Source organism: Marmota monax, unplaced genomic scaffold, assembly GCF_021218885.2.
Source record: "Marmota monax isolate L192 unplaced genomic scaffold, Marmota_monax_Labrador192_F-V1.1 WCK01_AAM20220418_F8-fsc00045, whole genome shotgun sequence".
In the NCBI taxonomy this organism is placed as follows: Eukaryota; Metazoa; Chordata; class Mammalia; order Rodentia; family Sciuridae; genus Marmota; species Marmota monax.
In genome coordinates, this window is record NW_026692132.1 from 12403115 (window position 1) to 12429687 (window position 26573).

Here is a 26573-nt window from a genome sequence, read left to right on the forward strand (position 1 = left end):
TGCACACTGGTAAGGTCTACATTGTTGGGTATTACCTAAATGGGACACATTTCTGCACCATACATGCCCCAGCACAACTCAAAGGGCAGAAACCTCAATGAAATCAAATACAGGATAGGCACAGATCCCCATGAAGCTTACGCTATGGTTCAAGCTAGCTTTAAAAGACACTCATAGTACCTGTTTCCCATATCTTCCTTCATTTTTGATTTGTTAAATGCTTTAATTAAAATAGCAAAGCAGTCTGTCAGTCCTGTCAAAGGATTATTCATTTCTGCTTCAGTGCTTGGTCCACAATGCCCTCAACTGCCAGTCTTCCCAATCCTCACCACTCAGTCAGACATCCTCTCCAGGATACGCAAAGTGTAATTCCTCTCATGACCCTTTCTTGTAACCCTCTCTGTTGTTCTTTCCTCATATCTATGTTCTAACAATTTCTAAAAACAGGAATGGTTACTTACTTACTCTTTTGTAAGATTTCTAATAGAGAGTAGGATACCAAGCATGGTTATAATCCCTGGGAAGAGAACAACTTGTACCAGTTTTCAAGAAAGACTCTAAATATCTTGTCAATTTCTGCTAACAGAATTTTGTGCAAACTTAGCTGCTACAGTATAAATCTGGTGCTCATCACACAGGGACAAAGTAGGTAACTTTGTTGTTCACAGAAGTAATAGAAGCCTAGGAACCTAGGGAAGATAGCTAAGTCTCCTGAAAGCTGCTTGAGACAGAGTCTCACCATTAAGTGTCTTACTTCACACTGCTTCTGAGGACCCTAAAAGCAATCCAACCTAAGACTGAAACTTACCCCAGGGGCCAGTAGGTTCACTGAGCTGAATCATTGCAAGACATCCTGTTTTAAAGACAAGGACAAAGCCTGGGCTGTTCTGGACAGTTTTCCTCATCGAGTAGAAAAGGAAATGATAGGAAGGGAATTTCCCTCAAAGGAAGGTTATCACTTCCACAAAGTTTTAAGTTTTCTCCAGCTCTTCATATATCAGGACAGAAAAGGCAAGTTATCCCATTCTCCAGACAAGAGCTGGCAAGACTACCAGAGTATAATTAATTGAGGATCCAAATTCAACCTAGTTTAAAGAGGAATTCTTTAGATGTATCTGATAGTTCAACTTGACCAAGCAAAAGCATCTTAAAGCCTAACCAGGTATCTCTTCTTTAACTGATGTCTACCACATCTGTGTCAGGTCCCAAAACTGTCCTCTGATGTTAGAGGGTTGGCTATCACATCTGCTGAACAAAATGTGTTTCCCATTGAAATTTTGGAATTTTCTTTTCCACTGGTAGTGAAAGAAAGAAGCACCCCATCAACTTTGGAAGCTGGAGTCAGTGGAAATGGCTGCCTCCAATGGCAATAAATTATCTCAGATATCACACGTAAATGCATGCACACACATACATATTTGTAAGTTTTAAATGTATGTGAATTTAAAATTAAAGTCCTGGGTGATCCTTTGAACTGTTTCTGTAAAGTGTAAACTTTAAGAGAATTGGGAATATTAAATGTGATTAACAATAACCTCACATTGCAGCATTAAAGAACTGACTTTACAGGTAAACACATTTTAGCTCTCTAAACAAATCGTTTCATAATCTCAAGGTCATTTAAAAGCTCTGCTAAAATGATTCTGCCTATTTTCACAAAAACAGGATTTCAGAAGTCTCTGCATCATTCTGCCCGCCACAGTTATTCGTGATCTAAATAACAGAAAGTGCAGGATACCGATACCATATTACAAAACCATATCTGTTCAGAGTGGCCAGACAGCCCAGTGGCCAAAATTCTTGCCCTAAATGATTTTTTCTTTATTAAGAAAAAGAGCAGATGAGACAATTATAGCATAATTTGGTTAGAAAGAATGACTGATGAGTAACAATAAAATCAAACCCTATTAAAAATACAAACATAGGGATCACCAAGGTGAACAAATTTTCAAGTATAAGCTTGGCAATGGAAAAGCAATGAATACAGCAGACCATTTACAATAATACTTCCAAGGGAATGAATTTCTACAGATCGCCTGAAGAAATCCCTAAAGTATAGCTAATAAATAACTAATGTTCTACTATTCCAAATTCCTCTTGACAAAATACTTAAAATTTCCATGTATAAAAAAGCAGAAATTAAGGAGAAACCAAATTATACTTTGCATTATTTATTTTACATTAAGCTATATCCCCAGTATAATGCTTAATCCACAGTATGTGACTAATAATTATCAGTTAAATGAATGAACTTAGTGTCATTATAAATGTGTGGGGCAAATTTAAGGCTATCCTAAATTTAAGATAGTAAATAGCCTTAGAGAAAGAAAACTTAAGGCTTGCCACAGACTGTGTGGTCAAAGTCAAGATCGATTCCAGGTTGGTCTAACAGATGGTGGATTTTACCAGACAGTAGAACTCTATTTCCTGATCTCTGAGTCTCAAGCTTTCTCCTCTCAACTGTGACCCATCTGCCTCTGTATTTGTTACCTCAAAGATAATAATGTCCTAGGCAAGTGCTCTTAAAAAATTGTGCTTTATATGTATAATATGAAATAAACTGCATTCTGCCATCATGTACAACAAATCAGAATAAAAATTTTTAAAAAATTAAATTGTCTAATTTCCTTAAAAAATGATAATAATGTCATGTTTTCCAATGAGGGACTTCCATAGGAACTGTATTAGTTTTCCAATAGTTTATAAAACATTGCAAATAAATTAAACTCACTCTAGGTTCTATGCTTAAACTCTTGCCAGAAATGTATTCTCAACATCCTTAAACCTAAATCTATATTCCAGAAGAGCCCTTCTGGTTATTAATACTAGTTATATTTTAATGGAACACCTGGTATACTTAATTTGTCCATGAAAAATATGTGCTTACCACAACCAAATAAAAAGGCCCAGACCTGGATATATATTTTTTATGACTGCCTTAATATGTTATTTCTAAAGGAATAAAAAGCACTGCTCAAACATAACTGGATAAAAGAAGAGCAGGCAAATTAAACAGTCAGAAATCAGAGGTGGGAAGGCAGGTAGGAAAAGTTTATAAAGACTACAAATTTAGAGTTGCTAGCAAATTATTTACAGAAAAATGATCATGGATTGGAAAGAAATGTAGTTAAAGAGTAAAGACTAGAAACACTGTATTTATCCCAAAATTGTATTTATCCCAATATCCCAAAGTTACTGATCAACTCTCAGTAATTTGCTGGGACTTCAAAACGCATGGTCCCCTCCTTCACAACCCCCCCCCCCTCCACACACACACACACACACACACACACACACACACATATGCTGGAAAGCAGTGTCCACACCAGAGAACTAGACTTGCAAAGCCCTAACCAGGAGGGCAACTCATAGTTCTCCCTCCCAACACCACCCACTAGGCTCTCACTAACTTAACCCCCCACTAGATTTCACTTAACTTCCTACTGGGGTAAAAAAGGAAAAAGGCTCAAAAATTTCTGTACCTTTCTTTCCTTGAACTTAGATGTATACCAAAAGATTTATATCTATTTGACTAGATAACTAATTTAGTTCACTTTAATAGCTGTTACTCAAGTCATTTCTGATTATTTCCTGTCTTTAGTAACTTTCAATTCATAGGTAAGGACCAGTTCCTAAACTACCTGCAGTACCATAACTAATTCACAAGGGTTTGCAGGATATTTAAACATAAGACAAACACCTGGGGGTGGGGATGTAACTCAGTCGGTACAGTGCTTACCTTGCATGCACAAGGCCCTGCACCACACACGCACATACACAAAAGAAAAACAACTGACACTCTTACATCTCCTTGGTCCAACATGCCTCTCTGGCAAGGGGAAATGGATTACCATGAGTGACTGACTAACCAGAATTTACCCCTGACTAGGTAGAATTTCCTGAAGAAACTCAGAGATCCTATTGAAAGGATGAAAGGGCAAGGTTGCAAAGAGTAAGCAATCAATATTTCTTGTTGTAGAAAGGATACAATAATTGAGATCACTAAATAGCACTGACACAATCTCCTTAAAATTCTTAGAAAATATTACTAATTTACAATTCTATTAGTAGCATAATGAAAGTAAGAATCTTGGTACACACTTAATTAAGAAAAATCATTATTTTAAAATCTTTTAGTTAATAGATTAAAAAATATGGATGCTCTTTTACTCATTTGCATTTCTTTTACCTCCTAATAAAGGTGATTATCTTCTTATCAGTTAACAGCTGCCTTTATCCTTTGACCAATCAACTCTCCATCATCTAGGGCCCAGTTATCTACTGGCTTCCCACCTTCTTCTCATTTCTTTCACAGATATTAACCATTTGGTTATGGATATCCATTCATCATCAATTTAAGTTTATTAGGAAAAATTCTCATTGGACAATACGAACAAGCATATTCAAGAGGAAGAGGTAAACAAACGAGGAAAGACTAAGTGGAAAAGTTGGAAAGTTGATGAAAAAAATTGGTATGAATATGGCTCCACAGAAATCAAGGGAAAAGAAACTTCACAAAGCAAGAAGTGAACAACAGGATCAAATACACAACAGTCCAATAAGATGATGGCCACAGTGTCCTTTGGATTTGACAATCAGTCACTGAAGTGTTAACACTTTCAAAGTGTAACACTCAGTGTTTCCTTTTCACAAATTCAACATAACCATTAGTCAGTAGTCAATTGGAGAAAAATAAGTATCTGACAAAGTACTAAATATAAATAAAGAGACAGACCACAGCTTAGAGAATCCTGAGATGTTAACATATACAGGCCTGTGCACACATGTATTTACTGGGTCAGGGTGGAGCAGCAGATGCAAACAGAACAAGTGGTCAGTAAGAGCCTAAAGCTAAAAGGTGCTCGAAGAGATTAATTCCTCTCAATTTAATGAGTAACTACTTTTAAAAGTACAGTGTTTATAATATATAGAAGATAATATGACATATAATTCCAAAAGTCTAATAATCTAGGACCTGAAAAGAAATATCCACAAACTGGTGTAAACGGATCAAGTTAAGAAAATGAAGCAATCTGAATGTGTGAGCCTAAATATGCTTTGAAAATAGTCAGTTCTGATTTCTAATTTGCTTCAGCAAAGGCTGAGGCTGCACCCCAAGTCTAGTACCAGAACACGCTGGGCCACCCCCTCTCCAAAACCCTGCATCACAATGTATATACCACAGACCTTGTTTCAGAAAAACAGACAAATGCAGATCTTAGGCAGGAAAAATTCTTTAAAAGATGAAAGTCTTATTCAATCACATAGCTGATACATGATCCAATTTCCTTTTGGGTGAACTGTAGCATGCCGCAGATGTTTCTTTACTCAATATGGAACCCACTCTGGTTTCACTTACATTTCATATGTAGACTGTTTTAAATTACTTATACACAAGTATCACCTTCAATCTGAGGACTTTTAGTTACAAATATGCTAACAATAAAAAAAAAAAAACACGCAGAAGCAAGGAAGTTTTTGGCATAATGGTATAAATAGTGTACCTACTCTTAACTGTTTTCATATTTTTATGTGGACATGGAAGTTTAAATTAAAAGTAAAATGAAGGGGCTGGGACTGTAGCTCAGTGGCAGAGTGCTTGCCTAGCACATGTGAGGCTCTCTGAGTTCAATCCTTAACTCCACATAAAAAAAAATAAATAAAATAAAGACTTGATGTCCATCTACAACTGCAAAAAAATTTTTAAAAAAGTAAAATGAAGTATCATCATAGAAATGCACAGAAAAGTTTCCCTTTTGGAACATTTTCAAAAATTGATGTTGTTTTATTTGTTCTATTTAAGTATCATTACAATACCAACTCTTTTCTGATTTTTTCATACCAGGTACTACTTGGTACAACTCACAAAAGAGACTTAATCTTCATCAAAAATTTTTTAAAAAGTAGGCATTATTATCCTATTGCAAAAAATAAGGAAAGCAAGACTTAATAAGGAGAATGACTTAACTAGGGCCGCTCAACATGCACAGACATGCATGCACCCACACACACACCTCTATCCACAATACTACTGGAAGTGGCCTAGTGTGTTCTGGTACTGGACTTGAAGTGCAGCCTCAGCCTCTAAACATTTCCTGAATGAATCTGTATGTAGAATGGATATTTACTTTCCCATATGAGATCCCTACACTACATCACCTGCTATCATGAAAGTAGGTACAAGTTACCCTGGGAACAGAGACAAGAAGAGAAAAACTATCTAGAGGACATAAGTGGTACCATTTGTACACACTAACTCCACATGAAGCAATGACAAGACACATACCACACAATATCAGCAGCAAAACTTGAGTAAAGGTAAACCTGGGAGAACTGGGCCTCTGGTCTAAATTTCCAAAAGCTTAGAATAGCACCCAGCATGTAACTAGTGCTATAGAATATGTTGAACAAATACAAGCAATTGCTCCATTCTCTTTCAACTCCACGTTTCTCTGCCATAGAACTTACCCTTTTAAAAATACAGTTGATCTGCATGTATTGACAGAGTTGTGCAACCATTATCTAAGTTTACAATATTTTTATTGCCCCAAAAGAGACCCTATTCCATTAGCTGCCACTGCCCTTCACACACTATTCTTTGCATCTTCTCCCTGTTTGAACCTCTCCAATCCTCTCATTACCTTTGGACATATGTATCTCTAGGGGCTGGGATTGTGGCTCAGCGGTAGAGTGCTGGCCTAGCGCGGGTGGGACCCGGGTTCGATTCTCAGCAACACATAAAAATAAAGGCACTATGTAAAAAAAAAAAAAGATTGCTCTATTATATTTACATTATCTGAGATTTTTAAAGGTATTTATCCAACTGTAATGACAATTAAAGATGGAAATGTTTGCTCTTTAAATACCCACCAAGTGATTCTGTTTTCTCTTGACAAGTATAAAGGACATATTTGAATTTATTATGGTAAGTAATAACTTTAAATATATTTTTGCCTTTAAAATGCTTTCTAATCATAAGGAATAAAGTATAAATGCTTATAAACTTATTAAATTTCTATTTATAGAACTGAGTGGCAATACAATTAGCATGTAACCCATCAATTCCACACCTAGTTATATACCCAAGAGAAAGAAGGTACATGCCCACAGAGAAATGGGTACATAAACGTTTATGGCAGCATTATTCATAATAGCCCAAAAAGAGAAAAATTAAAATGCCAAACAGCAAATAAATGGATTTAAAAAATGTGGTATAGCTATACAACTGAAAAACAGTTAGCAGTAAAAAGGAATAAAGTCCTGATATATGCTTAGAAATGGATGAATCTTGAAAACATGCTATGTAGAAGAACCAAATCATAAGACTGCCATCTATTACATAAATCCATTCATATGAAAAGTCCAGAATATGAAAATCTATAGAAACAGAAATCATGTCAGTAATAATTTCCAAAGGCTAGGGAACAAGGGGAGTGACAGCTAATGGAGTTAGGGTCTCTTGTGATGATAAAAATATTCTAAACTTAGATAGTGATAATGGTGTCACAACTCTGTAAATATATGAAAAACCACTTAATTTTTAAAAAGGTAAATTTTAAGGCAGTGAATTATGCCTCAATAAAGTGGTCAAAAAAAATGAATGGCATTTTAAAAGAAGTCATTCCCATACAATTAAAATAAACCCTTTGAAACTCTATCTTGAAAATATGACATGCAGTGCTTTGTTACAAATAGGAAACAACCTAAATCATTTATACAAATTCACTTTACTAGCAATAGGTCTTAAATACAAGTCACTACATAGAATTGTCATTGCTGCACAGAAAATTTGTAAATGCAAATGTCAATTCCTCAAAAAAGCCTGCTCCAATCAATCTCATTCTGCTAATTTTACATAACAACCTAGAAGATATTTCACAATGGTTGTCTTCCCAGTTTTAGAATGGTTCCTGTAGGAAGTTGTTAATGACAACCTACACACCAACCTCTCCAAATACGAGCTGGACACAACTTGTAAATGCAGTCATTTAATGAACACTTACTAAAAGTCTCTCATATGTAAAGCTCTGACGTACCAAAAATGCAGTGCCTATGTCAAGGGAAAAAAAACAAGCAGATCATAAAGTCGTCCAAATAAAAATGTGATGAAAACGACTTTTTTTTTTAAAAATCATAAACTATCAGATGAGGAAAGTTTCTTAAAAATTACCTAAACTGTTTCATAAAAGCTGGGGTACTCTCACTGCAAGTCATGCTCACAAGCTAAGCTTAGCTAAAGAGCATCCCCTCATTTTAGCTAAATGTAATGTTCAGAATATTTGGCTACCTGGGATTCAACTGAACCAACATATGTCCTGACTGAAGTGCTAGCACCGTTTCAAACAAGAAACAAGTGGAAGCCACAACCTGAGGACTTGAAGTGCCAAGCTATGGCACTTGGTCTACAGCTCTCACATCAACATTAAATACACACTTCCTAGGTAAGATGAAGGTTTTGCTTAGAAAAAAAAGCCACTTCACATCATTTTTAAATAAATTATGGCTGTTATAGTATTTGTAACTCTGATCTAATTTTAATCCCTAGCCTCAACATCAGCTAAAAATGAGAAAATTAACATTTAATATCAAATACTGTTATGACTTGGATGTGAGGTGTCCCCTGAAAGCTCACATGTGAAACAAGGCAAGAAAATTTGGAAGAGAGGGTCTGGGGTTGTGGCTCAGTGGTAAAGCGCTTGCTTAGCATAGGTGGTGCCCTGGGTTCAGTCCTCAGCACCACATAAAAATAAGTAAATAAAATAAAGGCATTGTATGAAAAAAAGAAAAAGAAGAGAAAAGAAAAGAAAAGAAAAGAAATTTGGAGGAGAAATGATTGGGTCAGAGCCTTAGCCTAATCAGTGAGTTACTGAAGTGGTAGGGTGTGGCTGAAGGGGATAGGAATTGAGGCTTGGCTTTGGGTATATACTTGTATCTGAAGAGTGGAGTTTTTTTCTCTGCTCCCTGATGTGAGCTGCGTCCTTCTGCCACACTCTCTCTCCATGATGTGCAGCCTCACCTGGAGCCCCCTAGAATAAAGCCAGCTCTCTATGGATTAAGACCTCTGAAACCATGAGCCCTCAAATAAACTTTTCCTCCTTACAGTTGTTTGGTCAGATTCTATAGTCACAGCAGTGAAAAAGCTGACTAACACAAGTATCATGCAGTTTCATTGTACACACATATGTGAAATATCTAGCATCATGACAATACGTGTATGAGGTGAATATTACTTGCATATGACATAGTGAAGAAACAAAAGCCAGGTGATACGCTCACAGTCACACAGCTCTAGGTGGCAGAACCAGGACTGAAGGCATCTCTGACTCCAAATTCCAAGCTGTTCTAAGTCAGGCTGACTATTGTTAATGCTAAACCATCAGTGAAACTACTGAGCATTACAATGTTCTAACGACTGAAGACGAACTGTTATTAACGGTGCATGTGTTCGAGTGATAATGCTAAGCTTCGCTAAAGAGCATCCCCTCTCTTTAGCTAGATTTAACGTTCAGAATATTTGGATACCTGGGATTCAACTGAACCAACATATGTCCTGACTGAAGTGCTAGCACTGTCTCAAACAAGAAACAAGTGGAAGCCACCGCCTGAGGACTTGAAGTAGAAAGGGTATCTCGCAACTGACATCTTGGTTCTGCATCCTCTGCCATCCCCTCTTATCAGTGCGTATCACAAAACATCACACTCAGCCATCCATTAATATTCACAGAATTTCCCTTTCTAATAGAGCAGTCTGAGAAATAAAGGTGATACTGGGAAGAAAAGGATATGCACCAAACAGAATTTAGACTTGACAAACTGGGACAACATCCATCATGGTCACTTACTGGTTTTCCTTGATCTGGGTTATTCAGGATCTGTACTCTCTTTACCAGCCCTTGCTTCACTCTCCATGCTGTCCCCAAAGTCCAGGATCCCTGTCCACTGTTTCCTACCTCCCCCAGCCCCAGGCCAGAGCTCCCTTTAAGCTGACAGATCCACTAAAAAAAAAAAAAATCTGTTTTCAAAAAATAATATTTTATCTTTAAAACCATCCAAATATTCTCTCCTGGAGAGTCTGACACCAAGTCAATTGTATCACCATCCCTATATCGACTTACTAAAAGGCTCAATTCAATTTTCTCACTGAGTCAAATGAATCCTTCTCTTCAATTCATAACTCAATGTCTTCTTCCCCCCAGAATTCCCTCCTACCTCCAGCCCCTCCCAGGGTGTGATCTCTCATTCAAGAGAATTACTATAATACATCTGTGCCCCTTAAGAAACACCTAAAAAAGCACTTTTCTAAGCTGTCTGCCTTCCAAATACAGAAACCTATGTGGAAAAAAACCTCCCATCTGCAGAGTCTGGCCTGTTAAATTTGGTGAAACTGCCCAAATAGCGATACTACTTCTGAGAAAGGCAAGTTGTGACCACAATTCTAAATAATTTTTATTTTTACAGACCTCTGATCCAAGCAGCAGTAAGTATATCTATCTGTAAACTCTCAAAATCTATACAGCCTATTCATTAATCCCCATGCCAACCTAATCCTTCCATGGTTCTCAAATCAAAATAAATAAATAATTATTCGTTTTAAGAAAAGGTAAATCAAAGCCATGCCACATGCCTATCATGTTCTACTAATTAGATTTAGTTTGGGCAACAAGCCTATGTTTTAACATTCAATTAAAGTATTTCCATTTCAATAATTTCTCATTTCCTGGGAATATGGTAATCAAATTCACAACAATCTGTTAAAGTTAAATCACAAAAACAAACTGAAATTATTAAGATTACAATGATGCTACCTAAGCCAAATGAAAATAATGCCAATTTTTTATGTTATTATGCATTTTTCCATTGGCCCTTATGAATACAAGAAATATGGGGAAATGTTATTCCCATTTCTGAGTGTGGGACCAGTAGCTTATACCCATGCCATTATAGCTAGTGGCAATGCCACGACTGGAACAAAGTTCTAACTCCTAGTGCTGTCTGCTCTCCTTTGGATTACCCAGTCCAAAAAGCACTGAGTTCCATGCAGAATATAAATCCTACTGAAAGCAATGTTGAAGAGCATATTCCTAGTCATCATTCCCTAATTTACTCCACAGATATTCAAAATCCTCCTCCATGTCATGTGTTTCTTAGTAAAACGTAAATTGGTTGATGTTCAACAATCACTGAACATCTACAACGTTTAAGAATTGATTAAATTCAAATATCCTTACCACCCAGAAGTTTATACTCAAAAAACCAGGTAAGATAATAGAGACACAACTTCTATAACCCAAGGAATGCCTTGAATGACCAGCAACCACCAGAAGCTTAAAGAGACAAGAAGAGTCCTCTCCTAATGACTTCAGAGAGAACGTGCATGGCCCTGATGAAAGATTTATTTTGAATTTATGGTCTCAAGAATCATGAGAGAAGGGGTAATACTAGGGAATGATAGTGGCTAATTCTATTGTTATATTGTGTGCATGTATGAATACATAACAAATCCCACCATTATGTACAACTATAATGCACCAATAAAAAATGGGAGAAAAAAAAGAATTGGGAAAGAATAAACTTTTGCTGTTTTGTGCTAAGAAAAATTATTTTATACGTACATATATTAATGGAAGCAGCTATCAAATCTAAGATATTTTATGTATTGAATTGCTGGAGTAACTGAATGGAAAAGTCTAGGTAGGGTGAAAAATAGTGAAGGGTTAGGTTTCAAATATTTCTACATAAAATGACAAGGTGGATGATGATATAAATGAACAAAAGAGAACAAGCTGGAGGGAGGAGGATGAAATTTGTTTCTGCCAGATCTGAGTCTGAGGTTGCCTGAAGCACATCCGGGTGAGTGTATCTCTCAGGCTGCTGAAAATCTGGCCCAGGGCTCAGGAAAAGGAGGTCAGGGCTAGAACCCTAGGAGCAGATGTTATCACACAAGGAAAGCAAACAGTAAAGGACAAAGAAGAAATCCTTATGTACCACCAAAGTTGAGGAGGAGGACAGAAAAATAAAAGGGAAAAGGAAGAAGAGCTCAGCAACTTTACACATAAGAAAACACTTCAGTGAGGGAGCTAGACTAAAGGAAACAAAGATTTTACAAAAGGCATCTGTGAAAAACTGCCTGTGAACTCCCTTCCTCTTACGTCATATGCTGACATCATTTTCTCAAATCTTCCCCCAGCCATGCACCCCTTACAAAGTCACCTTGATCAGTCTGGGGATGGAGCTCAGTGATAAAGTGCTTGCTTAGCTTGTGTGAGGCCCTGGGTTAGATCCTCAGCACCACAGGAAAAAAAGAAAAAAAAAGTCACTTGTATTACTATCGACAATTTTTAGTGGGAACTATCCTGCTCAAAATTTTCACAAACTTCTAAACACAATTGCAAAGCTCCTCTCATGGTCCTTTGATTCTCTAGTGTCACACACTAACCTTCATAGTGAACAAAGTTTAAGTCCCCGAACCATAACATCTGTTTTCTCAAAGAATTTAAATTTGCTTGCCCTTGCTATCCCTTCCCACTCCCCACGCAACACCCTATTTTTACAGTCACATTTTTTCATTCAGACATTTTAAGGAGTAAGAAAATTAAATAAATGAAGAAGAGAAAATTCTCATAAGAGCAAAGTAAAATCAATCTACTATATAGCTCCCATTTGGAAAGAGATAATATACTAGCTACACGCTATACAGAATACTCCATTTCTATTAGTGGCTTATCATTCCTGTCCACACACAAACACATACCAGTTTTCTAAATTAAATCGTCACTTTTCCTGTGTACTTAAAGCAAAAACTGGAGCTGGGTCTTTCATTTGGATAAGCTCAAGGGAATGCTATTTGGCATGTCTTTCATAAACTAGCAGGCAGTATGGCTTCTGAGATTTGCAAAATACAGAAATTCCACTTCTTAGAAATGCATCTGATTCTAAATGAAGGGTTGTCATTATGTGTCTACCCACTTTTTCCCAGACTAAAGCCAAGGTTCAGGGAGAGTACTATTAATGTAGCAAGGTTATGTACAGGCAGCATTTTTCCAATTTTTTTCATATCAGCTGACATTGAGAACCAACCAAGGATGCTTCCCTGTCCTTCACACACGCGCACACACAAAAAAAGACACTCTCTGCTATACCAGATAATCAGCTGAATCAGATAAGCCAACAACATGAAAATTATCATGTTTTAGCATTTTTAAAATACTATTAGGAATAGAGATTTCTACCACAGAATCTAAATATTGGAACTCAAAAATCCACAATCATTAATACAAAATAACTTACAAAGTATTAAATATTAGTCTTTTCCTTGCATTTTCCTACCACGTTCTACATAAAAATTACAATCTAAGAAATTCTTCTCAAGTACAAATTCAGATCCCAGAAAGGTAGGACTTACTTTTCTTCTGTGTATTCTCACCTCTGTAAAAAGGAAAAAAAAAAAAAAAAAGACTGGAAAACTAGCAGCCAATTAGCTATCATAGGGTACCTTACTATTCCACAGGTCACTTTTTCTGAAGCAAATTACAAACACAAGGTTATATATGTGTGTTTACCACAAAACTTTCCTCAGCATTTTGATTGGATTTTTGATAGCAAAATTGGAATAGTGCAGATATTAAAAACAAGTATTCTGATTAACCAAATATTTCAAGTAGCTATAATCCTAGAAGAAGGATCCACATTACCAGAAACATCCAGTTTAAATTCAGATAGCCAAAACCAAAACTGTTAGAATAATTATATTTCTATGGACTATCCTGTTATCATCTTGCCCCTTTTCTCTGCTTCAAGGGCCATTAAGATGAACAAATATTATGCAAGTTTTTATACATATACAAAAAAATCAGTCACTATAACTCAACTATATGGCAGCTGCAAAAGATGAAATGCAGGTTATGTGACCTAAACAGCCAGGTGTTCAGCAACTGGTTTTAATTTTCAGAAGGAAAATCAGCAAGAAACAGCCCTTAGCTGGTGAGGCCCAATTCACTGGGGATACACTGTAAGGATTATTAGATGCTGGGCATAGGTTCAGCAGGCTGCAGGAAAAGAGAAAACTGGCAGAGCTACAAGCTGAAACTGGTGGGTGGCAGGTGGGAATATGGGATACTGGCACCTGCCTACAAACATTAAATGGGCAGAAATTGCAATCCAGACAGCAAGGATAGCAGTGGCCAGAACATGTGGCAATCACTACTCCGGCAAGAAATAACATTCATGAAAGAGATTCAAGGCTATTTAGCCCCGCTTCCCTTCACCCTTTTCTATCTGTCCATCATAAATATTTCATTGTTGTACAACATTCACTCAGTGCAGTTTAATAATCTGATTTTTAAATCTAAATTTCTGTTTATAAATGTAGAGGGAAAAATGTGCCACTCTCTATATATGTATTTCTTTAAGAGACTTGTACTGGACACCAAAGCAATACTAAATGTAGCCTTTATTATTTTTAAATTATATAATCTTACACATCATCGTTTACACAATTAACACTGTTTTATAAGAAATGTTAAGAATTGAAAGGATGTTTGTTAAACAGCTCCATCATAACTATAATAGAAGGCAGTACATAAGGTTGCTAGCCTCCTCCTCCACTAGACAGGTAACCCTTTTCTGTTCCCACAGCAACACATTTTCTGACCTTCTAACCCAGAGGAGCCCTTCAATTACTACCTGCTGAAAAGGAAATCCAGGAGAAATAAAGATACTATTAAAGGGCACCTATTAAGCTTATATAGAGCACAAAAAGAGGTAGACTGAAGTAATCAGCCAGCCCAATTTAATTCCACTCTGATGAGAGTCAAGGCTCCCATTTAAATTAACACAAGTATAACCGCTTTTACTTCTAACATGGCACTGAAACAGAATCCTAAAGCACCACATTCCTAATCCACCAGCTCCTAAAATTAATTACAGTTCATTTGAAAGATAGTTACTTCTGCTCATTTAACTCAAATTCTAATGACTATAAGCACCAAATGAGTGGTTGGAGTAATTACACACATGCACCTTTGATTAGACTGCCCAACCAAACGAGCAAAACAACCTCGGTGGCCTAAGGAGCGGTGAAGTAGCTCTCTCAGAAGAAAAAAGAATCTACATTGAGTTCCACTTAGACTAAATAAATCCTATGTACAAACTTAAATACCAGAAATAGCCTAAAACAGCAGCTGAAGAATGACCAAGTAAAGAGAAAGCTATGGGAAGAGCTTGGCATGATGGCACAGTAATCCCAGTGACTTGGGAGGCTGAGGCAGGAGGAACACAAGTTCAAGGTAGCTTGGGCAACTTAAGGAGATCATGTCTCAAAAGAAACAAATGAAAAGGGTGGGAACAAGGCACAGTGGTGAACACCTGTAATCCCAGTGGCTCTGGAGGCTGATACAGGGGGGTCACAAGTTCAAAGACAGCCTCAGCCATTTAGCGATGCCCTAGGCAGCTTAGTAAGACCCTGTCGCAAAATAAAAAATAAATAAATAAAAAGGGCTGGAGATATGACTCTGTGGTACGGCACCCCTGGATTCAATCCCCAGTACCACAAAAAAAGAAAATGAATCAATTATGTTCCTATATTCCAGTGATGAATCAGCTGAAGAAAAATCAGGAAAATTATTCCATTCACAGTAGCCTCAAAAAAAAAAAAAAATGAGCATCAATCTAACAAAAGAGGTGAAAGACCTCGACAGTGAAAACTACAGAACACTAAAATAATAAAAGGAAGAAGACCTTAGAAAATGAAAAAAATTTCCTATGTTCTTAGATAGGCAGAATTAATATTGTCAAAATGGCCATAATACCAAAAGTGCTATACAGATTTAATGCAATTCTTATTAAAATTCCAATGATGTTCTTCATAGAAATAAAAAAAAATCAGTCATGAAATTCATGTGGGAAAAATAAGAGACCCAGAATACCCAAAGCAATCCTTAGCAAGAAAAGTGATGGAGGAGGCATCACAACACCACACCTTAAATTATACTACAGAGCTATAATAACAAAAATGGCATGGTATTGGCACAAAAATAGAATTAAAGACCAATGGAACAGAATAGAAGACACAGAGACCAACCCACATAAATGGTTATCTCATACTAGACAAATGTGCCATACGCATACACTGGAGAAAAGACAGCCTCTTTAACAAATGGTGCTGGGAAAACTGGAAATCCATATATAGTAGTTTGAAATTAAACCCCTGTATCTCATCCTGCACAAAACTCAATCCAAAGTGGATTAAGGACCTAGGAATGAGACTAAGAGACCCTGCTCATAATAAAAGAAAAAGTAGGCCCAATTCTCTATTATATTGGCTCAGGAACCAAATTCCTCTACAAGACACTTAAAGTGCAAGAAATCAAAATAAGAATCAATAAATGGGGGCTGGAGTTGTGGGTCAGTGGTACAGTGCTTGCCTAGCATACTTGAGGCACTGGGTTCATTCCCCAGCACCACATGAAAATAAATATGCAAAATAAAGGTATTAAAAATGACACTATGTCTAAAAAAAAAGAATCAATAAATGGAATGGAATCAAACTAAAACAATCAATAACATGAACAGAGAGTCTATAGAATAGGAGAAAATCTTTACCACTGGCACCTCAGATAGAGCATTAATCTCCAGGATATACAAATAACTCAAAAAACTTAACACCCAAAAAACAAATAACCCAATCAATAATGGGCAAAGGAACTGAACAGGCACTTCACAGAAGAAGAAATATGAATGGCCAACAAATATATGAAAAAATGTTCAACATCTCTAGCAATTAGATAAATGTAAATTAAAACTACACTGAGATTTTATCTCACTCCATTCATAATGGCAATTAGCAAGAATACAAATAACAATAAATGTTGGCAAGGATGTAGGGGAAAAGGTTCATTCATACACTGCTGGTGGAACTGCATATTGGTACCACCACTCTGGGAAAGAAGTATGGAGATTCCTTTGAAAACTTGCAATGGAACCACCATTTGACCCAGTTATCCTATTCCTCAGCTTATACCCAAAGGACTTAAAATCAGTATACTACAGTGACACAGCCACATCAATGTTTATAGCAGCTCAATTCACAATAGGCAAGCTCTAGAACCAACCTAGGTGCCCTCAACAGATAAATGGATAAAGAAAATGTGGTATATATACTCAATGGAATATTACTCGTCTATAAAGAAGAATGAAATTATGGCATTCCCCAGTAAATGAACAGAATTGGAGAATATCATGCTAAGTGAAATAAGCCAATTCCAAAAAACTGAAGGTCAAATGTTCTCTCTGAAATGTGGATGCTAACCCATAGCAAGGGAGTGTAGGAAGGGAAAATATTGAAGTTCATTGGATTAGACAAAGGGGAATGAAGGGAAGCATTGGAGGATGGGAATAGGAAAGACAGTGGAATGAATCAGACATAACTTTTCTATGCTCATATAAGAATACACAACCAGTGTAACTCCACATCATTTTCAACCACAAGAATGGAATCAAAACTGTAATGGGCTGCTCCCTGTGTATGTATAATATGCCAAAATACACACCCTACTGTTATGTATATCTAAAACCAACAAATTAATTAATTTTAAAAAAGGAATTATGGAAAGTTTTTCTTTTTGTTTTTCTCCTCTTTTTTCTCAACTTCTTCCCCATGCCACCAAAACTTCTGGTAGTAAAGAGGGCCCTGAGCGTACACCAGAGACTGGCTTAAAGTAAAACACCAGGTGCGACAAGGCCAGGGTGAGTTTGTGAAACAGCAGGTGCAAGATGGGGGTGCTTCACCCTTTTTAAGACATTTCAATGTAGTTGTATGCACTTATGGTTTTCTCTTCCTATAAACACTTACCTAACCCCCAGATCACAAGTGCATCAGAGCAGTGTACTTCATATTGAGGTCTGTGGCCACAGAAGGTGACACCGTTAGGAAAAACTGCTTGCTCCTGACAATGTCCTCATTAACTGTATATTCTACATCATCCACTTATTATCAACAAACCAATGGAATAGGTGCCCTCCTTGTTTGTTTCATGGGTCACAAGTGCTAGGAACTTCAGCTTCCAGAACAGAAGCAGTGTGACCAATAAATAAAGAAAGCCTGTGATGGAAGGCCTTTTGACAGGACTAGAAGATTCAGAAGCAGTGCAGTTTCTACCAGTAAAAATAGTGAGAAAATGAAATGACAACACATAAGGTATTATCAGCAATCTCTGTGTGAGAGGAAAATTTGTTTCAGTAAAACATCCATTAGATTAATTAAATGTAGTTGAAAAATGTTGTATTGGTTTCTTGATGTTGAATGCATTAAACTTGTAGACTAATTTGCTTTTAAGATAGTATGACTGTCATACACAGAGGTAGAGTTTCATGCTTGTGTATATTTAATTAACTATCATAATAGACAATTAAATCTGTATTACAGTCCATTAACTGTTTTTTTCCTTTAAAAGAATTCCAAACATACAAGTTTGAGAAATTCTTACTTCAAGGCAGACCAAACAGCTGGCCAGTCCCAGCTTAAGGCAACAAGAGGAAAGGAAGAAGGACTGGCCAGGATGCTGCAAGGCAGGATAGAAGACAGCTCTCCTCACAAGGTCAGTTCTGTCTATGGTGCTATTTCAAGAGACACAGAGGACTGGTTCCAGAAGACACATCGATGTCAAAATCCCAGGGTGCTTAAGTCCCTTGTATAAATGGAGTAGCATTTGCACATAATCTATGCACTTCCACCCATATACTCTAAATCACCCTGATTGCTTATGGTACCTACTAAAATATAAATGTTACATAAATCGTTGCTATACTGTACTGCTTGGAGAAAATAGAGAAAGTCTGTATATTCAGTCTTATCCTGTTTTCTCGTCTTTTTTTTTTTTCCTGAATATTTTCAACACATGGCTGGTTGAATCTGCAGATAGGGAATCCACAGATATAGAGGTCTACAGTATTTTCAATTGATCTTAATTGACAGAAATGGTATGCATTGAAATGGTACATATTACATTTTGGTATATGTATACATTGTAGAATGGCTAATGTGAATTAACTCACATTTATCATTTTTGTAGTTAGAAAACTTAAAATCAAAATCACTTAGAAATTTCTAATTCTCTCTATCCCTCCCCCTGATTTTTTTTTTTCAGGGAGTCTGTGTATTCTTTTAAGAACAAAGCTTGTCCTCTTATAGATGATTCTTTGAATTCAAAAGTATAAAGATAAAGGAACCTAACAAAGGAATAAAACTCAAAGAATAACATTTGAGGAAAAGTGTGGAGATTTTGAGTCATACTTCATGAAATAAGCTTGATCCACAGATATCAAGAATATTCCCAAATATTTCTCACAAAATGTCTAAATGGTATGTGACAAAATTAACAAATAATCCTAGTGGTAAAATTTCTATAGATGTTTTTCTCATTTTGCAGGGAAAGTAGCACTCAATTTATTTTCCAACACACAGCACTTGGACAGCACCCGAATTTAAACTCAAGTCTAGGTCATAATACTGAACTATCATTCTTTTTCTTAGAGTAGATGGACACATGGAATATAACAATTTATTCATTTTTGAAAAAATATTAAATATCTCATGGTATTTTAAAATGGAATCTTGTAGTTTAGGACAGATCATCTAGTTCCATTTATAATATTCTTTCTAAATAAATCTAAATCCTTAGTCATAGATCAAGGAGCATATGTGGCATCTAGTGGAACAGCCAGTCATCCTTGCATTAATCAAACCCCCCTCAGAAATTATTAACAAGGAGAGAAATAATAAGACATTAATGATTGTCAGCTAAGCAAGGTTACATTCATTAGGAAATCATTAGTTATCAATGAAACAACAAGATGTTAAAAATAAATAAATAAAAAATGAAAGGGAGAACGAAAATCCCTACTGAAAAAGCTGGTATAAAATTAGGGAAGGCCTCCTCAGACAGGAAGAAAAACAGGAGGGACAGGACTTGGGGAGAGAGTGCTTCCTTAATGTACCTGGGATAGGACTAAGCAGGTCTCAAATCCTTTAGACACTTATCTAATCAGCATTTAGCAGCTGCAGGCTAGCCTGAAGCATCCTCCCCAAGGGACCTAAGGTGGTTTGGTGGGAAAAAAAGCAGTGTTATCATGTGACTTCAGGATTCCTTTGCTCTAAAACTTCCCATTTTGCAGCTAATGCCAGGAATTCTTTTCACAAAGAATAAAATATTTCCCTTCCACAATGAAAACAGTAATAATCAAACGTTAGTTAGAGTATATACTCTCACAAAGCTAAGAAACCTACAAAGACAGCGGGTTGTATATTTAAGTGCATAAGGCCAAATTAATAAGGCTAGGTCTATCAAGGAACTTACATTCTCATGGTATCTTCACTTATAAATGAAAGAGCATAGCTATAAAGATGGGAATCACCTGATATTTACAAAGCCAGATTCAAGAATCACAAGAAAGTATGTAACATCAGGAGTAAAATAATGAGTATGTCAGAGCATTTATCATAGCTATGTAAGCATTTTCAACTTTCAAAACACTGAAGTTAATCTCATGCAGAGTGGAGGGAAAATATAGAACATCTGGCAGCTCCAGCAAGAATCAGTCCCACACTTAGTGCTTGAGATAGGGACGCTCTTTTTGAAGAAGCATCATGCTCTCTAACATGAAAGAGACTTCAACCAGGATTCACAAACCAGAGGAAGGAAAGTTCACATGTGAGTCTATTCAACATACAAAGAACTGCTAATAAACTTTATTTCTCACCCGTCACTGTAAACACCATTACTGTAGCAGCCTCAAATTTAGAAACTAAGCAAATACGGACATAAAACAAGTTTTCTTTACCCTGGTTAAACAGCATAAGTGGAAAGTAAATGTTTTAGCATTTGGGATGGTTAAAACAAAAAGAGATTTAGGGAACACATAAATCTCAAGATATCTCTCTAAGCCCCATTCTTACTAATAATACATGCTTCAAATACAGATCAGAGGCTAAGTATCCCAGTTTCAGGCACACACACATCCTCCTCATGTTGCTGACCTTGGACTGACATAAACAAAGATGCTGTCCCTCTATCTGTCTTTGGGAATACTTAATCGCCCAAAGGCTGCTCAACCTGGTGAAAATACCTCATTCACCCAGCCATCAGAGGCCAAAGACTCCAGGGTTTCATTTCAGAAACTAAAGTGTTCAAAAACTTCCATTAAGACACAAATATGAGACCAGGAGCCATGGCCTTCGCCAGTTATCCCAGCTGCTGGGGAGACTGAGGCAGGAGGATCAAGAGTCCAAAGCCAGCCTCAGCAAAAGTAAGACGCAAAGCAACTCAGTGAAACCCTGTCTCTAAACCAAAATACAAAATAGGGCTGGGGATGTAGCTCAGTGGTCTAGTGCCCCTGAGTTCATTCCCAGGTACTCCCCACACCCGGCCAAAAAAAAAAAAAGATGCAAATATGTCCTGGGAAAGGTAATTAATCCTTATCATTAGTCACTCAATTCCTTGTATGGGATGCAAAGTATAAAAAGTTTCAGACTAACTTTTTAGTCTTAGTAATTGAACGTGAAGTTCCAAAGCAGGAAAGAAGAAAATAAAATCCTGTCAGGAGGTATAAGGGTGGGAGGCTGGAGAAGTCATGAGGGTAGTTACATTCCACGGAAGTTCAGATTGACCTTTAGCCCCTGAACTCTCACCCTCAAGGCTCTACCAACACCACACACAATGTAAACCAGAACTTAACGCGCACAGGAAACTTGCAAAGGATTTAAACCCACTGGTGCCATACTAACTTTGATCATCTTACTAAATGGCAAAACTCAAATATGTAATTTTTTAAAAGCCGACTCAATGACTGTGGCCAGTGACAAGCTATTTAAGTATATGAAAAATTGATAATTGTCTTTGAAAATAAGACTAGCTTAATTTCATCTTTAAAAATGTTCTTAACCCCCTCCTTTTTAAGGAATTTTTAAAAAGTGTTCAAACTAGGCACATACACACACACACACACACACACACACACGGAAAGTAAAAGCCCCCAACAACTTTCCAGCGGTGTGATGAGAAAGGTGACTTTGAGTGACTTTCCTTAGGATATACTCTGTGTCCCTTAGGAAACTTTCCCTTCTCTGCAGACATGAAAGCAAATAAGAACACCTAAGAACAAACTTTGTTGGCCACCAGCAGGGGAGCTCTTCAGCTTTTGTCCCCAAATCCATTCAAACAAAAGAAGCTCCGTCTCCTCCAACCCAACCCTCGGACCCACACCCCGCGGGGACTCTCCAGATCCTGGCGCGCTCCCTTCCCTCCCAAGCCGGTCTTCTACTTACTCCTCAGCGCCCCAATAAGCAAAGAGCCGTCCTTAATGAGCTCTTTGATGAACTTGTTGGTTCGCTCCAACTCAATCTCGTGACACTGCAGTCGCTCCCTGAAGTCCGGACTGTCCAAGTAGGAATCGCTGAACTCCAGAGTGGGTAGCCCCATGGCACAAGCACTGCCAGCTGCGGCCGAAGGCACGTCGGGGCCGGCGGTCAGGGTAGGGACAGCCGGCGACCGCGGCCGGCGCTGGGGACGCGCGATCGCGGAGAACGCGCGGGGACGCAAGGGGACGGCGCGGAGGAAACGGGCCCCGCGCGCCGAGCCGCCTGCGCCGGGCTAGTCTTCCTCCCCAGAGGCAAGGCGAACGCAGGCGCGGGCTGCTGGCCGAGGCGCGGGTCTGCTCAGGTCGTTGTCATCGGGGCGCATCGTCGCTCAGAGCACTAGGGTGGAGAGGCTCCGGGCCGCAGCCGGGGCAGCAAAGTTTCTCCCACGGCGCGCAGACACTTCCGGCAGCTCCACTCTCGTACTCTCTTGACAGTCGTTGGCGCTGTGCGCCCGAAGCGCCCGGCAGCAAGTCCGCCAGGCAGGGGAAACCCTCCCCCTCCACGAACGCAGGCTCAGTCAGAGAGCTTGCAAATCGGGCCTGGGCTCTGAGACCCTCCTCCCCGTCGCCGCACTCCCACTCCGCCCCCCACCCGCCCATTTACCCTCTTGCCCCCGCCCACCCTCCCGCACTTTGCTCAGGACTCCCAGCTTTGCAGTGGCCAAACAACTCCTGCCTATGCCCCAGGCGTTAACCCTGTCCCATCCTGGGCGCCTGTCTCTACTGGCCCATGGTGACACCGAGATCCCGCACTCCACAAAGAATCTCCAACTCCTAAAATACATGCCTATCGCGTCTCTCCTTCATCCACTCCTTAGAATGCCTGGGTGAGAAACCAATGTTAACTTTTCCCTAAGTTTGAATATTTGGAAGACACTACTTATAGCGTTAGTTTATATTAACTTGATACTTCCCCCACTGCATGCATACAAGTTCCAAGTTGAAACTTGTCTCTTTCCCACCCCTCAATTTCATCAATCCAGACTAATGTAATAGTATTTTTTTTCTCAGTTGCTGGGAAGATTTTTCAGTCATTCCTAACCTGTCCCAAGAAAGCACCTTGGACTTAGGTGCTCTTACTGATAGATGAATATTTATTTGCATCACAATATTAGTATCTTGCATTGGCATTTGGATGGAATCATCCTAGAAGCAGGGTGATTTTTCAAATCACTGAAGTGGGCAGAAGTTTCAAACAGTAGTTAGTTCATTCATACTAACAGGCTGTTCCCCATCTGGTAGAGGTCCATCTAATAAATTTCTGTTCTTGCAACTTTGACAGCAAGACAAATTTCTGATATACATCTCATCTGCTGTCATCTATAGGATTTTTGAGACTCAGTTACTTTTCTTAAGTATCTGTTTTTAATTTCTATTTTTTCATTGCTTTGTCCATTTGAACCATCTGTTAACTCTTCTACAGATCATGGGAAAAAATCCATTAAAGTGCTTTACATTTTTCCCAATTAAGTTTCAAGGGAACTTCAAGACATTTAGTTTCATTTTTAAAAAAAATACATAAACATTAAAAATAGCATGTAGGGATGGGGATATAGCTCAGTAGTATAGTGCCTGCCTAGCATGCATGAGGCCCTGGGTTTGATCCCCAATACCAGAAAAAAAAAATTGCATGTAAACTAAAACAAATATGATAATGTAAATAGTATGTTTGATGGTTTGGTTTAAATTCTTCTAGACCAAGGAATTCAGATTTAAAAACCTTACATCCATATTTTCACTATTCATTCTCAACATGTTGGCAAAAAGACCAATCACAATTACATAATTCCAAGTGTTGACCTAGTTAGTGTCTGTCAATTAAATAAGTCTCATTCAGTGGCACAGGGGGAAACAATAATGTTTGTCAGATAATGGAATAACATGAACAGCCATGGACTGTTTTTCACCTACGGTGATTTTACAACTATTCATCATAGCCTGAAAGACAAAAAAAAAAAAAAAACAGTCCAGCCAAATAAATAAGTTTCCTTTCAACTTTTGCCATGTTGCTGTTCCAAGCAACTAAATCTAATGCCAACTGCTGAGATACGAAATAGGATAAAATATAACAATCTCTTCTTGTTTTTCATGAAATCAAAGTCCTATGATTAATTCTTTAAAAATGCATCAACAGTCTTTGATAAGTAGCATTTAGTATGTTGGGTGTCAATCTTTGGTTTTCTGTGGAGTCTTACATGTCAGGGTAGATTTATTCTAGATTCTAAGATATGGGTTCTCATTTACCCATTCATGTATGTAGTTGCATGTTTTATGCCTGCCTTCTACATTATTAGGATCTGGATGGAGAAGTGGTTTATATATAGAAAGATACATAAAGCAAAGCATTGTACCTAATCTTAAGCTGCTCCCAGAAATTAAAATACATTGAAGAAGCCCTGGTATAATCCGAGGCAAAACATGCTGTGGTCCACAACTTCACACAGATGTTGTACCAATAATGTCACTGATGCCATTCATCATCAATTTTTCCACTCAGGTCCATCATTGCTTTTAGGTGGAATCAAGATGTTCCATCTGTCCTTCACCCATTAGTGTATAAAGTTTAGTGTGTTGTAAATAAACTTTTCTCTTGTAGGTGCTTCAGGGTTACTCATGACTTGTTCCATGATTCATACTTTAATTATACCTGCTAGTCAGGCTTTTTTTTTTATGCCACATTAACCCAGCTACATGAGAGACACCAGAAATGATTTTGCTTTGAGGTGGATTTACTGTCAGTTTTGAACCTGATTCTTTCCAAGAGAAAAGGTTTATAAATAAAAGATTGTCTACACCTGCAGCTTGTCTGAATGTGAGTTTTTAATGGGCTGAAATGTAGGTAGCCTTTCCAAAAGTTTCCACTTCACAATGTGTGGCACTGCCAGCCGCTTGGTTAGCTTCACAAATATTGTTGGCTGACATGAGCTTTGGCATGGTGACTGGCACAGATAAATGACTGTTTGTTTTCTTAATTCTGAATAGGGGTGTGTGGAGTTCTGTCTGTTTTTATTTAAGAGCAAATAGGTTGTAGGGGATAGTAAACAAATACATGGTATTTGTAAACCTGCCTAAAACTTTTTTCTTCACCTACTACATGTCTGATCCGTAATATGCACACAGTAAATGTTACTGTCAAGTTGTTATTTTTCAGTTAGTTAGATAGACTTAAGCCTCCCAGACTCAGATATCCCAAGTTAAATTGAAGTCTGGTAAAGGGTAACTGAACAGAGAACATTTCAGCACTTCCTGAAGTGAGACTGGCAGATATATTGTCACTGTTTGCATTCCTCCCTGTTCATTATATTGTCCCAAAACATGTTCCTTGAAAGTAGGTCTTATATCATTTCTAGTTCAATCTTACATCATGTCTAGAAAAACAGTATTGTACCCAAATGAACAAAAACACATGATTTCATTTCTAAAACACTTTTTTTGTGGTTAAATGTACATAACATAAAATTTACCACCTTAACCATATTTAAGTGCACAATTCAGTGACATCAAGTACATTCACAATCTTGTGCCATCATCGCCACCTTCCACGTCCAGAACTTTCTCATCTTCCCCAGCTGAGACTCAGTGCCCATTGAACAGTGATTCCTTATTGTCAGTCCCTAGTAACCATCATTCTACTTTCTATTTCTATGAATTTGACAATTTTGATGCCTTGTATCAGTGGGATCAATACAGTGCCCTTTTGTGTCTGTCTTATTTTCCTTAAGTGATTCAGCCACTAATGAGAGAAGCAAAGGAGACCTAAGAACCATATTGTGTATTTAAAATCACATACATAACTTTTTGCATTCACAATTTCTTAGAGTCTCTTCTACCAGCAGAAAAGGAAAGTCCAGATTAAGCCTTTAGATAACAGGTAGTTTATTCTGCCTTATTAAAAGCATTCCCATTATTATTTTTGTCCCACAAAATGTTCCTAACATCATTATTTCTTCCAGACTGGTGGTGTATGATATTGTACACTCCAGTAGACAAGCATTCACATCATTAGCAACAGCAGCCTACGTGACTTAGTAACATTATCTTTTGCAGCTAAAAAAAAAAATGCTCCCACAAGTTGCAAAGGCCCTCTCAACATCTGTTGTGAAACACTGACAAATGCTAAAGATAGCTTAGGTTGAAAAAAAAACTTTGCTTTGTCTGGAAGT

At 37.7% G+C, this 26573-nt stretch overlaps 1 protein-coding gene across 1 annotated transcript in view; it reads right to left on the minus strand.

Moving 5' to 3' along the window:
* Arhgap42 (Rho GTPase activating protein 42) overlaps positions 1-22972 on the minus strand; it is a 265879-nt gene extending 242907 nt beyond the window's left edge. Inside the window, exon 1 of the mRNA XM_046466850.2 lies at positions 22319-22972. Within this exon, the coding sequence (XP_046322806.1) occupies positions 22319-22472 (154 nt within the window). The 5' untranslated portion in view covers positions 22473-22972. The remainder of the gene's footprint in view (positions 1-22318) is intronic.
* Between the last annotated feature and the right edge of the window lie 3601 nt (positions 22973-26573).